The sequence below is a fragment of the Oncorhynchus gorbuscha genome, linkage group LG01 (genome assembly GCF_021184085.1).
Source record: "Oncorhynchus gorbuscha isolate QuinsamMale2020 ecotype Even-year linkage group LG01, OgorEven_v1.0, whole genome shotgun sequence".
Lineage (NCBI taxonomy): Eukaryota > Metazoa > Chordata > Actinopteri > Salmoniformes > Salmonidae > Oncorhynchus > Oncorhynchus gorbuscha.
The window spans coordinates 100,868,623-100,887,434 of NC_060173.1; the positions used below are offsets into that span (position 1 = coordinate 100,868,623).

An 18,812-nucleotide genomic window follows, 5' to 3' on the forward strand; every position below is an offset into this window, starting at 1 on the left:
CGAGTCAACATCTCTCTGGCTTTGTCGCAAATGGCTCCCCACTCACTTTATAGTGCATTATTTTTGACCGGGGCCCATATGCCTCTGGTCAAAAGTAGAAGACTATATAGGAAATAGGGTGACATTGTTAAGTTGGGGCAGAGAAAAGGCCATTGGGGCTGCAGGGACTTTTAACATTGCTAAAAGGATACCCTTTGCAGTGGGTGAATGTGAAAATGAAAAATAGTGGTTTTGTCATTCTCTAGAGGCAGTGACTTGCTTTCACTGTAGCTTACAACATGATGGCATACATTGTATACTACAAAAGGCATGTAGTACACTCTTAGGAAAAATAAGTGCTATCTAGAACCTTAAAGGGTTCTTTAGCGGTCCCCATAGGATTACACTTTGAATAATCCTTTTTGGTTGCCGGTTGAACCCTTTTGGTTCCAGGTAGAATCCTTTTGGATTCCTTTTAGAATCCTTTCCACAGGGGGTTCTACCTGGAACCAAAAAGGGTTTTCCTATGGGGACAGCAAAATAAACCCTTTTTTTAAAGAGTGTACAAACTATAATGGAAATGTGGTCAGTGGGTAAACTAAAGGTTTCTGCTTATGCAGACATGGCATGACAACTGTTGGAGTTCATTCTGTTTCAATAGGGTTGAGTTCTCCCACGCAGTATATTCTTTACGTGAGCTTAATATTTACCTTTTGCTACAGACAGACCTTTTTCTCTTTTATTTTACCTTGGACTTACTCTAAGTCCCATGGACATACAGTAACTTTTTTCCAATAGGAGACCTGCCCATGACATTAGGTACCAGTTGGATCTCAGTAGGTAGAGGGACAGACGGAAACATACCCAGGTTGATGTGGCGTGATTGAGATGTTCCAATTCAATCACTCTGTTTCCAGCATGGCCCCCAAGGATGAGTAGGCTAAGCACTGTTGCTTAGGAACACTGCTAAATCATATCATAGTTGTCAGTTTACAAGTGAAGTTTCAGTGGATTTCCTAATGTGTTGTAAAGAGTAACCCAACACACTTAGAAAAAATGTGTTATCTAGAACATAAAAGGGTTCTTCAGCTGTCTCCATAGCAGAACCCTTTGGTTTCAGATATAACCTTTTTGGATTCAATGTAGAACCCTTTCTACATGGGGTTCGACCTCAAACCCCAAAGGTTTCTAAGTGGAACCTGTCAGGATTTGGCCAGGGTTGTTTCGGTTTTTGGTCACTAGATGCCCCCATTGTGCCTTTTGACCTTTTGTTTTCCCTTGATCCCCATTATTATTTGCACCTGTGCCTCGTTTCCCCTGATTGTATTTAAACCCTTTGTTTTCCTCAGTTCTTTGCTCTGTGTTTGTATGTTAGCACCCAGCCCTAGTACTCTGTGAACTCTTGTTGAGCCCGGTGGACTCTCTTGTGGAATTCTGTTTTTTGTTCTTGTTTTTTTGTTTTTGAGTATCTTTTGAGGCTTTTTGTGCTATACCTTCCACCTTGTGGATTTACCTTTTTTGACCTCGAGGATTACCTTTGTTCTTGTGGAATTCCTTTTGAGGTTGTGGAGTTACATGTTTTCCTGAAGAACTTCACTTTTTACTTCATTAAATACACCGTCTCAAGTCCTGCTGTGTCTGCCTCATCTTCTGGGTTCTGCCGACTATTCGTGGCTCAGTTGGTTAAGTGACTGTTTCTCACTCCGGAGACCCGGGTTCGTAACCGGGTCCTGACAGAACCAATAAAGATTATCCTATGGGGACAGCCAAAGAACTCTTTTGGAACCTTTTTTTCTAAGAGTGTGCAGACATCCTACTGTGACCATGAGTTGATCTTTTAAATGTTCAGTCAAATTAACCCTTGTATTTTTTCAAGGCTTATAACTTGATATTAACAGTAATCTTGCCACCATGTTGTTACAATAGTTATATGATTGGTATACAAATGCAATTAAAATCTTCCCCCCTCTATCTGCCCCACTTTCTCCCTCCCTCCCCTCGGTCTCGTTTTCTCCCTCACTCTCTCTCTCTCTCTCTCTCTCCATTTTCTCTCTCCCCCTCTCTCCCTCCAGCCTTCGCCTTGTGAGTGGTGTCGCTGTGAACCAAATAACGAGGTGCACTGTGTGGTCTCTGACTGTGCCGTCCCAGAGTGTGTCAACCCAGTCTATGAGCCAGAACAGTGCTGTCCCGTCTGTAAAAACGGTAAGGTCACTTTACTGTCGTGTGTTTCTGACACGCACGCACATAGGTTTTACTGAAATACTTTATGTATATCAACCTTACGATTGCATTGCTGGTTGTTGTGTACATGTACCCTGGGAAGCCAGACTGACGCTGTGCTCACCATTGTTTCACAAAACAGAATGATGAACATAGCTATTTTGTCTGGTTAACCAGGCTAGTATGTTTGTATATTTCTTGCTGATCTTGTGATTTATTTTATTGTGAGCACACTGGAAAGTTACATTTCTAAAGTAGTCATTACAAATTCGTTACACAAATAAACTTGAAACGTAACTGTTTGAACCTCAACCCACAAACCCACTACAAAATAATTACACTTTTATCACATCGAAACCAACCAAAAGATTCTCTTTCTCTACGTCTATATTTTCATGATTCGAGTCTTCAGTCTCTTTAATTGAGGACGTGCATCTTTTATGTTTTACTGTATATTAAATTGTTACTTTGGGAGGGTTGCCCGAGCGCTAATGAGGACACAACAAACTGCTTTAATTAAATACAACACACTAAGCAGCATTAACACTGCAAATGTGTATGAGTCTCAGGCCCATGTATTTGTGTAAAACTAGGCCCTCAAATCAAGGCTTAATCAAATCAAATCAAATGTATTTATATAGCCCTTCGTACATCAGCTGATATCTCAAAGTGCTGTACAGAAACCCAGCCTAAAACCCCAAACAACAAACAATGCAGGTGTAAAAGCACGGTGGCTAGGAAAAACTCCCTAGAAAGGCCAAAACCTAGGAAGAAACCTAGAGAGGAACCGGGCTATGTGGGGTGGCCAGTCCTCTTCTGGCTGTGCCGGGTAGAGATTATAACAGAACATGACCAAGATGTTCAAATGTTCATAAATGACCAGCATGGTCAAATAATAATAAGGCAGAACAGTTGAAACTGGAGCTTAATGAAATATGTATGATATTTAGTGATGTTACGTTTGATACAGGAACTCCAAGGCATGTGTCGAGATCGCTAAGCAGTGTGTCTATGTCTGTATCACTTTATCAGAAGCATATGATCAATGACGTCTGAAGCTTTGTTTTGTGAAACAACCATCTGATTGGTTTGGTAGGAAACAAAAAGGCTACACTGCAAACGTGATATGGGGTGTGGGACATTGTCTATAATAATTTGGCAGCTCTAGATTATTTTGACCAGCAGGGGCTACCAATGTACACTGTGTTGATCAAAGCGTCAAGTAATGAACCTATTTTCGATGCAATTGGCTAGGAAACATCAATGCTTCAGGAAGCTCAGTTTCCCCATCACTAATGGTATTGTGTTAAATAATAAAACATTTTAATTATAACATATAACGGAAAATGGGGGAATGCAACAACATTGTCTCTGTCACTAACAAATACAGTCATGGGTGGTAACTCTACTAAGTCCTGTGTTAATTTAATATGGTTCATGTGTATATATTGGTCCACAGACTCAACATTTTCAGTGTTTAATAGATTAAAACATTTACACTGAAGAATTTGCCTTGTAGCTCAGGGCATCCATACCTGAGCCAAATAGCCACTATGCGGGCATCGTCTTGCAGGTCAGACGTCATGATGATGATTTTGCCGTTGTATAGGCTAACTCTCTCAATGGAAAATGCAAAAGGCACTAAACTGACTGTTGATTAAACTAGCTCCACGTAAACAATGAAGAACAAACTAATGAAGGGCTTCTCACATGCAAGAGACAGAAAAGGACATTTCAGTGCATGCTTAAGGAAAAGGACAAGAGCATCCACTTGGGATATGGCTCATAGCAGTATAGCAGTATATATAAGGAATAAAGAATAAATAAATGTCCCAATTTAGACTTCAATCAAATTCCTATTTTCACTAAAATGACTGTATCTTCGTTTGTAGCGCAGTTTGTCCTATATAGGCTAAGCTCTCTGAAAGAGGGTACTGGAGCTGTAAGGTGTACAAGGAAGATGCTTGTACACACAGACACACACTTCCGCAGGCGTGCACGCACACACATATTGGGCCTGCAGCTGGAGGAAGCACTAATCCACACAGACAGGATACAGTGACACCCTCGTGGTGGTGGCATTTCAGGGAGCCTGCCTGCCATCTCCAGCCCCATAGGGAACCAAAGCCAGCTCTGGCAAGATTCATCTCTGTTGTAGAGCGAGAGAGAGAGCGAGAGAGAGAGAGAGTGTGTGTGTGTGTGTGTGTGTGTGTGCACGTGTGCGTTTGATTTTGTGTGTGCTCTTTCTTTGCAACTGACTAGAAGGCCAGCATCCCAGAGTTGCCTCTGGTTGATAGGCAACTCTCAACTGAGACTGGTTTTTGCGGGTACTATTTAATGAAGCTGCCAGTTGAGGACTTGTGAGGCGTCTGTTTCTCAAACTAGACACTAATGTACTTGTTCTCTTGCTCAGTTGTGCACCGGGACCTCCCACCCCTCTTTCTATTCTGGTTAGCGCCAGTTTGCTCTGTTCTGTGAAGGGAGTAGTACACAGCGTTGCATGAGATCTTCAGTTTCTTGGCAATTTCTCGCATGGAATAGCTTTCATTTCTCAGAACAAGAATAGATGGACGAGTTTCAGAAGGAAATTCTTGGTTTCTAGCCAATTTGAGCCTGTAATCAAGCCCACAAATGCTGATGCTCCAGATACTCAACTAGTCTAAAGAAGGCCAGTTTTATGGCTTAATTAATCAGCACCACAGTTTTCAGCTGTGCTGACGTAATTTCAAAAGTGTTTTCTAACGATCAATTAGCCTTTGAAAATTATCAACTTAAAACGTGCCATTGGAACACAGGAGTGATGGATGCTATTAACGGGCCTCTGTACGCCTATGTAGATATTCCATAAAAAAATCTGCTGTTTCCAGCTACAATAGTCATTTACAACATTAACAATATCTACACTGTATTTCTGATCCATTTGATGTTATTTTAATGAGCAAAAAACAATGATATTTCTAAGTGACCCAAAACTTTTGAATGGTAGTGTAGCTCTGACCATATCTGGATAGTGCCAATACTGAGATATTCAAGGTAATTTGATGCCAGAGAAATTAAACACAGTAAAAGTGACTATTAAACTGTAAGAAAATTATTTCTACAGTATTTTACTGTAATTACAAGGGATTATACCATACAGGTTGGCTCTATGTATTTACATATTACAGCATAAATGTAAATACTAGGTGTTTTATATCAGTTGCACTTTAGGCCTTAACAAAGGCTTCTAAACTGACAGAAACAGATCAAAAGCACATGGCTAGTCATGTAACCATTAAAGGTCCATTTAAATGCGGAGACACCTGAAGGAATACCTAGGATAGGATAAAGTAATCCTTCTCACCCCCCCCCTCCCCCCCTTAAAAGATTTAGATGCACTATTGTAAAGTGGCTGTTCCACTGGATGTCATAAGGTGAATGCACCAATTTGTAAGTCGCTCTGGATAAGAGCGTCTGCTAAATGACTTAAATGTAATGTAAATGTAAATGGCTATTCCAAAGTTCAATACATGCTAAAATTTCTAAACAAATTTTGTTCAATTCCAAAAATAATAAACAATTCAAACAATAAATAATCAATTCAGCTTACATTAATCAAATCAAATAATTACACCCCCCCCACCCCCCCAAATTGCATCTGTTATAATAACATGTAACAATCATCAGTCCATCAGGCACCCGGCCCACAAGGGGTCATTCAAGCACAATGAGCCAAGTAAAGCCCCACAAGCTAAACCCTCCCCTAACCCAGACGGTGCTGGGCCAATTGTGAACCATTCAATATCTCTCACGGCCAAGGCCGACCAATGTCACAGCCCGGGAATGTACCCGGGGTGATTTAGCCGTAGACTGTTGCACCATTGGAGTAGCTTATATTACTGTATTCTGTGGAGGTACAGCATTCTCACTCAAGCCATACCTTACAAGCCATACCTTAAAATATGGTAATGAGTCAGAGACTCTTTCCCCGCCCACACCATTTTCTCAAAATGCACCATAATTAATACAGTAAAACACATTTAGGTTATTTTACTCTGCATTTCAGTGTTTTACTGTTGAAATTACGGTGTACTGTAAAATAAATATATAAACTATATTCAGTTTACACAGTATCCTACTGTTGATTAATACAGTAAATTACTACTAAAATGACAAAAAACGGCTAACATTGCAGGGCCCATCGGGTGACATATGGGACGCTCACATAGCATCAGCAGATACACATACTTTGACTAAAGTACTCTGACTTGCAGAGGGCTTCATCAGGCTTTCTTCAAGGTTTCCTTAGGCAAATTAAGCTGAGGATCCCTAAGGACTATGCAAATGTAACAACCTAGCTCTATCCTAAAGGGATATAAATTAACTTATGAATTTGATTTAAATATGAATTTACTTTATGTAAAATACATTTAAATTATTCACAAGTAAATGTAGCTTACATAAAGTTATTTTACAGTTTTGCAGGGAAAATACACATGGGAACTTGTCTTTTCAGCGTCTATCTATTCCTTTTCATCTGACCTGTCAGTCACTGTATTCCTGATAGACAGTCATGTGACAACACAGAGAAACAGGTAGCATGTATCCCTGTTGACAGTAGTAACAGACAAGCACTGGCTTTGAATGGAGCAATGTCCCAATGTCTCAGAGCCTTGTCTTTTCCATCTTCTGCAGTGACAGGCAGTAGTGACAGGCAGTGGTGACAGACAGTGGATACTGTGTCCTTGTAACGGCGTTCGTCTGTTGAAGGAAGAGAGTCGGACCGAAATGCAGCGTGTTGGTTACTCATGACATTAATGAATGAAATGTGACGATACATGAAATAACTAAATACAAAAACAACAAACGGAACGAGAAACCTATTACAGCCTATCTGGTGAACACTACACAAAGACAGGAACAATCACCCACGAAATACAAAGCGAAACTAAGGCTGCCTAAATACGGTTCCCAATACAAGACAACGAGAATCACCTGACTCTGATTAGGAATCGCCTCAGGCAGCCAAGCCTATACCACACCCCTAATCAGCCGCGATCCCAAATAATACAAACCCCAATACGAAAACAACATATAAACCCATGTCACACCCTGGCCTACCCAAACATATAACAAAAACACAAAATACAATGACCAAGGCGTGACAGAACCTCCCCCCTAAAGTGCGGACTCCCGGACGCACCTCAAAAGCATAGGGAGGGTCCGGGTGGGCGTCTGTCCATGGTGGCGGTTCCGGCTCGGGACGTGGACCCCACTCCATTAATGTCCTTGTTCCACCCCTTCGCTTCCTAGGATAATCCACCCTCTCCGCCGACCATGGCCTAATAGTCCTCACCCAGATCCCCACTGGACTGAGGGGCAGCTCGGGACAGAGGGGCAGCTCGGGACAGAGGGGCAGCTCGGGACAGAGGGGCAGCTCGGGACAGAGGGGCAGCTCGGGACTGAGGGGAAGCCCAGTACTGAGATGAAGCCCAGTACTGAGATGAAGCTCAGGCAGGTAGTAGGCTCCAGTAAATCCTGGCTGGCTGGCGGAACTGGAAGATTCAGGTTGACTAGCAGATCTGGAAGATTCTGGTTGACTTTCAGATCTGGAAGAGACTGGTTGACTGGCAGATCTGGAAGAGACTGGTTGTCTGGCAGATCTGGAAGAGACTGGTTGTCTGGCAGATCTGGAAGAGATTGGTTGTCTGGCAGATCTGGAAGAGACTGGCTGACTGGCGGATCTAGCTGCTCTATGCAGACTGACAGCTCTGGCTGCTTCGTACAGACTGATAGCTCTGGCTGCTTCATGCAGACTGACAGCTCTGACTGCTCCATGCAGGCTGACAGCTCTCTGCAGACTGGCAGATCCTGGCTGACTGGCACTTCTGGCAGATCCTGGCAGACTGGCGGCGCTGGGCAGACTGGCGGCGCTGGGCAGACTGGCGGCGCTGGGCAGACTGGCGGCACTGGCTGCGCTGGCGGCACTGGCGGCACTGGGCAGACTGGGAGCACTGGCGGTGCTGGGCAGACTGGCGGCGCTGGGCAGACTGGGAGCACTGGCGGCGCTGGGCAGACTGGGAGCACTGGCGGCGCTGGGCAGACGGGAGACTCCGGCAGCGCAGGAGAAGAGAAAGGCTCTGGCTGCGCTAAACAGGCGGGAGACTCCGGCAGCGCAGGAGAGGAGAAAAGCGCTGGCTGCGCTGAACATGCGAGGCGCACTGATGGCCTGGTGCGTGGTGCTGGAACTGGTGGTAGTGGATTGAGGACACGCTCAGGAAGCCTGGTGCGGGGAGCTGCCACCGGAGGACTGGAGTGTGGAGGTGGCACAGGATGGGCTAGACCGTGAAGGCGTACTGGAGATCTTGAGAGCAGTGTAGGCACAGGACGTGCAAGGCTAGGGATGTGCACAGGAGGCCTGGTGCGTGAGGCTGGCACCAACTTCACCAGCCGACTAACACGCACCTCAGGTTGAGTATAGAGCGCTAACTCAGGTGCTATCAAATCCCGACACGATCCGTCGGACGAATATTGTATCTATAGCACCAAGCTAGCAACTCCCTCATTACTCTCCACTCCACTTTCCCCATTAACTCCTTCACAGTCTCTGCTTCGCTCACCTCTAACACTGGCTCTGGTTCTGGTCTCCTCCTTGGCTCCTCACGATAAACAAGGAGAGTTGGCTCAGGTCTATCTCCTGACTCAGCCATACTCTCCCTGAGCCCCCCCAATACATTTTTTGGGGTGACTTTCGGTTTTCGCTCTGCGCCGCCTTCTCTTTTTTATTGACTCCATTCGCCTAAAGCCCTCTTCGCATTGCTGCAGCGAATCCCAGGCGGGCGCCTGCACTCACTCTGGGTCGGCTGCCCACCTGTCGATTTCTTCCCACGTCGTATACTCCATGCCTCTACCGTCCATAACGTCCTCCTTTCGCTGCTGAAGCTGTCGCTAGCGCAGCCAGTTTACACACTGCTCGGTCCGTGAGTGGTGGGTGATTCTGTAACGGCGTTCGTCTGTTGAAGGAAGAGAGTCGGACCGAAATGCAGCGTGTTGGTCACTCATGACTTTAATGAATGAAATGTGACGATACATGAAATAACTAAATACAAAAACAACAAACGGAACGAGAAACCTATTACAACCTATCTGGTGAACACTACACAAAGACAGGAACAATCACCCACGAAATACAAAGTGAAACTAAGGCTGCCTAAATATGGTTCCCAATCCAAGACAACGAGAATCACCTGACTCTGATTAGGAATCGCCACAGGCAGCCAAGCCTATACCACACCCCTAATCAGCCGCGATCCCAAATAATACAAACCTCAATACGAAAACAACATATAAACCCATGTCACACCCTGGCCTACCCAAACATAAAACAAAAACACAAAATACAATGACCAAGGCGTGACAGTCCTTGCATGTAACTGCATCACAAATGGCACCGTATTCTCTTTACAGTGCTGTTATTGGGAGCCCCATAGGGTGTCGCACAATTGGCCCAGTGTAGTGCGGGTTAGGTGGCGGTTTGGCCAGGGAGGGCTTTGCTCTAGCGAATCCTTGTGGCAGTTGAATGGTGTTTTCTCCGACACATTGGAGTGGCTGGCGTCTCGGTTAAGCGGGCTGGTGTTAAGAAGTGCGGTTTGGCGGGTCATGTTCCGGAGGACGCATGACTCGGTCGTCAGTTGAATGGTGTTTTCTCCGACACATTGGAGTGGCTGGCGTCTCGGTTAAGCGGGCGGGTGTTAAGAAGTGCGTTTTGGAGGTTCATGTTCCGGAGGACGCATGACTCGGTCGAAGTTGAATGGTGTTTTCTCCGACACATTGGAGTGGCTGGCGTCTCGGTTAAGAGGGCGGGTGTTAAGAAGTGCGGTTTGGCGGGTCATGTTCTGGAGGACGCATGTCTCAGTCGTCAGTTGAATGGTGTTTCCTCCGAACACATTGGAGTGGCTGGCGTCTCGGTTAAGTGGGCGGGTGTTAAGAAGAGCGGTTTGGCGGGTCATGTTTCGGAGGACGCATGACTCCACCTTCGCCTCCCGAGCCTGTTGGGGAGTTGCAGTGATGAGACAAGATCGAAATTGGGGAGAAAAGGGACTGCACTGCAAATGGAATAGGGTGCCATTTGGGACCCGTATTGTGCCTTTCTCCTGATGTGACTTCCCATCGTAAACACCCACACTTGGCAGGGCTGCTTGATGCCCACTTTTCTTATCAACCTCTGGCCAGTTTGTCTATGACTTGTGCCAGATGTACTGAAGCTGTACTGAAGGTGGGTGGTGGATCAATGAGAATTAGGACTTGGCATCAGGCCACTCACGATTTCTCCATTGAGGTACAGGTTGATTCATGGGCTTTTATCATATCTTAGTAGACTACGAGAGGAGAATCGACCTGGGCACGGAAGAGAGGGGTATGGGTAGCCCAAGGTGCCGGAAGGAGGTAGTGCTAGGCTAGATAGTGTTTGATTTATTATAAGGTATACTTGATGCCATTAGATCTATTTGGTTCAGAGCAGTCTTGCACTGCTACACTGCTAGTGTGTTCACTCAGCTATTAGCAAGAAATCCGGAAACTGAAGTTTGTTCCAGAGCAGGTGAGGGGTGTTTCCAAATGCCTGGGTGTCTGTTAAAACACTAAACTCCTGGATGGAGTCAGTAGTATACCTTGAGGAAGAGGAGTAAGAGACAGTACTGCAGATCATTGAGGACTGCTTACAGTAGGCCTTGAGACAAGCTATTTTAATGCAATAAAATCAGAAAGAAAACTGATAGTGATTGCATATTTTAGATTCTGCTGTGGGGATGTGGGCAGTGTCTTATTATTATGAGGTGTAGCTAGTGGTCTATTATTACTATAGTTAGAGATGTTTTTACATATGATTATTCCTGACATGATATTCCCCTATGTGGGTTAAACAGACAAGGGTGAGTTAAATATGCGTCTGAAATGGCACGCTATTCCCTATTTAATTCTGACTACAATCCTAAAGAAATTATGTACTTTCACTCCCATACATTTTCCCTGACGCCAAAAAGTTACACGTGGAATGCTCAGGCAGGACATAATTATGGTCCAATTCAAACATCTATTAATATACCGCTGTAATGAATACTCAGGGAGAAAAAGGTGTAGATTCATGCGCAGAGCGCGGCAGGTGTTAATTTCACCTTCTTAGAAGGCAGGAATCGTGGTCACAGGCAGGCAGTGGTCATACACAGGTAGGCAAACAGGCAGGTGAATCAAAACTAGGACTGAAGGCTGTAACTGGTTCTCACAAATGAGCGAGGAAAAGGTTTGGTAGAGTCAAAATGAACTGAACTAAATAAGGAGCAGATGAGACCAGGTGAGTAACTAACACAGGAGAAATCAATGAACATAAATGAAAGACAGGGCTACGTACAAGAACACAGCGAAACAGAACACAAGGTTGACTAAGAAAATAAATACAGAACTTTACAACCATGTTGTCATCCCTAATGCCTCTGATCTGAAGCACTTACTAAACGCAAGTGCTGTGTTTGTAAATTATGTCTGAGTGTTGGAGTCGGACCCTGTCAGTCAGTAAATAAAATAAACAAGAAAATCATGCCGTCTGGTTTTCTTAATATTAATCAAATGTTATTTGTCACATGCTTCATAAACACCAGGTGTAGACTAACAGTGAAACGCTTCATAAACACCAGGTGTATACTAACAGTGAAATGCTTCATAAACACCAGGTGTAGACTAACAGTGAAATGCTTCATAAACACCAGGTGTAGACTAACAGTGAAATGCTTCATAAACACCAGGTGTAGACTAACAGTGAAATGCTTCATAAACACCAGGTGTAGACTAACAGTGAAGTGCTTACTTACGGGCCCTTCCCAACAATCCAGAGAGGAACATTTTTAGAAAGTGTAAAAATAACCAAGCAGTGATGCAGTCAGTCAAGATGCTCTCAATGGTGCAGCTGAAGAACCTTTTGAGGATCTGAGGGCCCATGCCAAATCTTTTCAGCCTCCTGAGGGGGAAGAGGCATTGTCATGCCCTTTTCACGACGTGCTGATGTGTGTGAACCATGATAGTTCCTTAGTGATGTGGACAAGATCTCCACCTGTTCCCTGTCGATGTTGATTGGGGCATGCTCGGCCCGCGTTTCCTGTAATCCACAATCAGCTCCTTTGTCTTGCTGACATTGAGGGAGGGGTTGTGTTCTTGGTACCACACTGGTCTCTGACCTGGCAGGTGTCAAACTCATTCCACGGAGGGCTACAGGTGTCAAACTCGTTCCACGGAGTGCCAAGTGTCTGCGGGTTTTTGTACATAATTGATTAATTAAGGTCACTAATTAGTAAGGAATTCCCCTCAGCTGGTTGTCGAGGGCTTAATTGAAAGAGAAAAGCAAAAACATGCAGACACTAGACCCTCCGTGGAATGAGTTTGACACCCCTGCTGTAGGCTGTCTAATCATCGTCGGTGATCAGTCCTACCACCGTTGTGTCATTAGCAAACTTAATGATCTTGTTGGAGTCGTGCATGGCCGCGCAATCGTGGGTGAACAGGGAGTACAGGAGGGGACTAAGCACGCACCACTAAGGGGACCCTACTGTATGTTGAGGGTCAGCATGGAAGATGTGTTGTTGCCTACTCTCATCACCTGGGGATGGACCGTCACCAAGTCCAGGATCCAGTGAGAGGGAGGTGTTTAATCCCAGGGTCATTAGTTTAGTGATGAGCTTGGAGGGCACAATGGTGTTGAACGCTGAGCTGTAGTCAATGAACAGCATTCTCACATAGGTGTTCCTTTTGTCTAGGTGGGAAAGGGCAGAGTAGATTGCAATATAGATTGCGTCATCTGTGAATATTTTGGGGCGGTATGCAAATTGGAGTGGGTCCAGGGTGTCTGATGATGGTGTTGACGTGAGCCATGATCAACCTTTCAAAGCATTTCATGGCTACAGATATTAGTGCTACGAGGCGGTAGTCAGTTAGACAGGTTACCTTGGCATTTGTAGGCACAGGGACTATGGTGGTCTGCTTGAAACATTTAGGTATTACAGACTGGGTCAGGGACAGGTTGAAAATGTCAGTATAGACACTTACCAGCTGGTCAACGTATGCTCTCAGTACGCTTTATGGTAATTCGCCTTGTGAATGTTAACCTAGTTAAAAAGGTCTTACTCACATCGGCTATGGAGAGCGTGATCACACAGTCGTCCAGAACAACTGATGCTCTCATGCATAGTTCAATGTTGCTAGACTCGAAGGGAGCATAGAAGGTATTTATCTTGTTTGGTAGGCTTACATCACTGGAAAGCTCGTGGCTGGTTTTCCCTTTGTAATTTGTGATAGTTTGCAAACCCTGCCACATCCTACAAGCGTCAGAGCCGGAGTAATAGGATTCAATATTGATCCTATATTGATGCTTTGCCTGTTTGATGTAGAGCATTTACTTTGACTTTTTACTGAAGTATAATTTAGGCCATGCAATAGACTTGTGTCCTGTCCAGGACATGTACATGTACAGCAAGCTACATCACACTTCAGAAACAGGAGATAGGCTCCTGCCCTATGGGCCATTCCAGTTCAGACAAGGCTAGCTACTTACTTTACATTACCTTTGAATCAAGATCATATGCAGCCAGGGAGCAGGGACACAATCTGGACATGATTATCTTTTCCAAATAAATTAAATAGGCTACTAGGCTTTCCTAATCTCAGCACCCAGAACCAAATCTCACGTGCATGCTGAGAAACATTCATTGTTAAGTCTTGTAGGAAGATAATGTAATACATTATTCAAAGCGACTTACTGTCCTGTGTGCATTTCACATATGGGTGGTCATGGGAATCAAACCCACTATCTTGCGCGTTGCTAGCGCAATGATCGACCAAATAAACTTTCCACAGAGGCTGAGGAGGCCTTTCCATGCAGACTAGGAATCAAGGAGTGACTTTCTCTCTCTCTGTGTGTTGGTGTGCATTTGTTTTTGTGTGTGCAGGAGTACATGTGTACATGTGTGCATTTTAGGGGGGTTTGTATTTCAACCCTCTCTGTGCTGTCAAGCCCTCTCCTTCCTCTTCTCTCCTTCTCTCTGCTTGCGGCACATTGAAATGCAATGCATTCTATGTCGAGGGAGAGCCAGGCTAAGAAGAGCGCTTTAATGTTGCAAAAACAAGCCCATCTGTGCATGCCCGTGAAAGGATCTGTGTGTCTGTCCTGACTTCAAAACTCCCCAAGCAGGCATCACTCTGCCATCCTCTTCTTACAGAACCTCCCGAGAAAACAACCACCACACTCATTTCTCCTTTTCTCTCCCCTCCCTCCTTCCCTTCCGTCTCTCTTCCTTCTGTCTTTCTCTCTTCCTCTGCTCCCATGAGGCAGGTCCAAATTGCTTTGCCGGAACGACGATCATCCCAGCCGGTATTGAAGTGAAGGTAGATGACTGCACCATTTGCCGCTGTCACAATGGGGACTGGTGGAAGCCAGCACAGTGCCTGCGCCGGGAGTGCCTCAATGGCCAGACGTTGTCATAGAAACCCCGGCGGGGACGGTGTCGGTGACGTGCAGCAAGGGAGCGGTCCTGCCTGCTGCAAAGGCAAACAAACAAACAAAACGCTCATCTTGTATGATTGATAGGATGGACAGGAGAGGAGCACAATTCCTTGGCAACATTGACTAGGAGACTGCATAACAAGCTGAAATGAAAAGCTCTCGTACTCCGTACCTACACACCACCACTACCACAACTTTAACCACAGAGGAGCGGAGAGAGCAGGAGGAACTTTTCTTGAGACTGTTTTTTTGTCTTCTGTTTTGACTGTGTGACTATTTATATTTTCTGATAACTACTTACTGCTTATGCTGCTTATAAACATGTTTATATATTTCATGAAGTAATTTCCACCAAACCATTAGCACTGTTAAACATGGTCAGATGTGTTCTGTCATCTGCTTACTGTAGCTCTCTCTCTCTCTGAGATGTCTTCACCACACCGCTTCGCTATGGGAATTACAATGGTCACAAAAACATATCACTCACCGCTGTTGGCTTCCCACTAAATGCACAATCCTTCTATGAGTCAATAGCAAGAGTTCACTTCTGGTGTTGGGGTCAATGAAATTAATTATTGACATATAATATCAGCATTCGGATGTGCTGTTAGTTACACTCATCTGGACTGACAAAAGATGCATGGCCACAAACAGATCCCCCTCAGTTACTGTTTTTACTACACACAATATGTTTGATGAGACTGTCTTTGAGGTGCTCTTCTCTGCATGGAGAGATTGGAGGCCAGTTTTATCTAATATACAGTACCTGTCAAAAGTTTGGACACATCTACTCATTCAAGGATTTTTCTTTATTTGGATTATTTTCTACATTGTAAAAAAACTATGAAATAACACATGGACTCATGTAGAAATTTAAAAAGTGTTAAACTAATCTACATTGATTTTAGATTTCAGATTATTCAAAGTAGACACCCTTTGCCTTTATGACATTTTAAACACTTTTGGCATTCTCTCAACCAGCTCTCACCTGGAATGATTTTCTTGAAGAAGTTCCCATATATGCTGAGCACTTGTTTATTGCTTTTCCTTCACTCTGCAGTCCAACTCATCCCCAACCATCTCAATTGGGTGGAGGCCAGGTCATCTGATGCAGCACTCTCTCACTCTCCTTCTTGGTCAAATATCCCTTACAAAGCCTGCAGAGGTAACTGGGTCTTCCTTTCGCAGTCCTCATGACAGGCAGTTTCATCATAGCGCTTGATGGTTTTTGCGACGGCACTTGAAGAAACTTTTAAAGTTCTTGAAATTTTCCAGATTGACTGGCTTTCATGTCTTAAAGTAATGACGGACTGTCGTTTCTCTTTGCTTATTTGAGCTACAGTATTCTGGCCATAATAAGGACTTGGTCTAGGAAATTAATTCCACAAATGGACTTTTAACAAGGCACACCTGTTAATTGAAATGCATTCCAGGTGACTACCTCATGAAGCTGGTTGAGAGAATTACCAAGAGTGTGCAAAGTTGTCATCGACGCCAAGGGAGGCTACTTTGAATAATCTCAAGTATAAAATATATTTGGATTTTTTAAACACTTTTTTTTTGGTTACAGCAAGATTCCACGTGTTTTTTCATAGTTTTGATGTCTTCACTATTATTCTACAATGTAGAAAACCTTTGACTGGTACTGTATAGCCAACCGATACATTAGTAAGTGATAAGTTACTGGAAACAGTAGAAAAAGGAACCAACTTTACTTATTTTAGTAGTTGAAACAACTACTTAAGTTAGAAGCCATGTAACCCATAACAGAGGGGGTAAAAAATACATATGCTCCAGCATTCATACACTACCGGGGCCATTCCTCTTGGCTTAATTCCCTTTGTTGTTTTTCCCCATAGCCCAAACCAACAAAAATTGTCCTCAGTGTGAACAGCTTGAACTTGTTATCTAAGAAATTAGCGAGCCAAGCAGTGGCCTGCTTTAATTTCCATTAAGCAAAGGGTATTCTGTGATAAATCATCTGTCCGGGCCTCTCTGCGCTCAACACTACGCCACCTGGCTGCCGTCTGCAAGCACCAAGTACACTCAGCAAGAACTCAGAGAGAGACAAAGGGGATATCTGCATAAGCAAACAAACACACAGGTGAACACGTATGCATGTGCCTACACATAAGCATGTGCGGGCACACACACACTTGTACGCATACCCTTTCATCCTCTAGGCCCATACCTACAGCTTTCACAATTCATTTTCAGCTTAAAAAATGTTGATCCACTGCACCCCAAGAAGAAGCACTTAAGCCAATAAAGCTCTCACTGAGATACACAGCTCCTCTCCTCCCCTCCCCTCCCTTATAGATTACACAATAGATTTTCTTTTTTCTAGCCTCCTCCATATATCTGCATAGCTCCGCTACAGCACCCCACAGTATGGCCAGTGTTATAACTTAGCTTGATTTAATGCATTGCTTAGCCTATAGATTCCTTCCTATAGGTTTCAGGGTCACACTCCAAGCAACCAACCCCACCCAACCTCCTTTTCTTTTTGAAATGATAAAAACTATTCAATAATTCAAAGGTAGATTTCCTGCTAAGCCCATGCAATTCATCACTGATACTTTATATTTGTGTGTTTCAGTGAGAATCCATTCCTGTTCACCTTTTAGAAGCTATTCGTCCTGTGTGATAGATTAACTACTTAATAACGGCTTCCAGCTTCTGGTAATGAGACGGAAATGAACACAGGAGTGAGACCCCTGACTAAAGAGGTGGAAGAATAGAAAATGACATAGACCCAAATGGCACCCCTATTCACAATGTAGTGAGTGCACTACATTTGACCAGGGCCCAAAGGGCTCTGGATAAAAGTAGTGCACTATATATGGAGCAGGGTCCCATTTGGGACATTCCCAAAAATATACATGACCTAATAAGCCTCTCCTCCCAAACCCATCTATGTCTGTCTGCAGCCACTGTACTGTAGACTAGCTCATTCTGTTATACTCAGCTGCCTGTCGTTGTATCATTATTGATTCAGGAATTCAGAAGATGAACAAATGAGGGAAGGGGATTTTAAACCTGGGTGCATCATTATGGTCAAAGTTGCTCAGGTCATTTTTATCATTACCTTGTCTCGTGATGAATTAGTCATTTGTAATGAGAAGAGAGACGCAATTTGTCAAGCCAGAATACTTACTCGTACAGTACCTAGAGAAGAGAGTAGAGTTTTACTTTATTAATCCCAACTTGGGAAGTTGTTTTATCACAGCATACATCATCAATAACTCACAAGGATACATAACGACAGACATAGAATTAAAAAACGACACATTAAGATGCATGAAGGCACATGCACCCTAAGATATACATCACTCTACAGCTCCATACATTGTATGAGACTCCATGACACCTTTATCACTCATCTCTTTTAATTAGGTCTATCATAGTCCTGATATCTGAGATTTTCTCTTTAGTGTGTTATAGATTTTTAGTACTGGATATAGATTATCTCTTGCTACCATGGTAATAATCGAGAGACAGAAAGAGAGGTGGAGAGAGAGGGAGACAGTATTCCAGATGAACAAGACTGAAATTGCTCTGGAACCCTTACAGGAACCGTCCATGGTCCGCAGCTGCAAACCAACCAGCTGAGACCTCCTCAAGTGCTATGTATATCCATTATCTGCCTCAATTTAGTTAAACATACTCTACATGCATAGCCAAGAGGTAGTGGATATGTAGCTCCCCATACATACAGCACAGCTAGTGCTGTATGTACAGAGCTAGTGGAGTCACCTCGAACCTGCATAGCTCCTCTGTGACCAGTGGCCAGCTGGGTTCAGTGTACAGTGGGATAAGGCAGAGCCAAATATAATGTATAACAGTGCATATACAGTATATAGCGCTGGGGATAGGGAAGGGGTCCTCCAGGGATTGTGTGGGTAGCAGTACAGCTGAACTCAGACTAACCTGTTCTGGATAGGTGGTTAACTTCTCCCTCAGGAATTGCTAACTTCCTGCAATTCTACACATTTTGCCATGGTGCAGAGAGAAAATGTTGCTGTAATTCAAGCTCAAATATAGGTGCGTTGACTGTGATAAAGGAACTGGATTATGAGCTGTCTTGCTT

General features: G+C 44.0%; 1 protein-coding gene across 1 annotated transcript in view; it reads left to right on the top strand.

Moving 5' to 3' along the window:
* LOC124028461 (von Willebrand factor C domain-containing protein 2-like) overlaps positions 1 to 15,127 on the top strand; it is a 40,640-nt gene extending 25,513 nt beyond the window's left edge. The window contains exons 3-4 of the mRNA XM_046340533.1: positions 2,052 to 2,181; positions 14,552 to 15,127. Of these exons, the coding sequence (XP_046196489.1) occupies positions 2,052 to 2,181; positions 14,552 to 14,703 (282 nt within the window). The 3' untranslated portion in view covers positions 14,704 to 15,127. The remainder of the gene's footprint in view (positions 1 to 2,051; positions 2,182 to 14,551) is intronic.
* Positions 15,128 to 18,812: the final 3,685 nt, after the last annotated feature.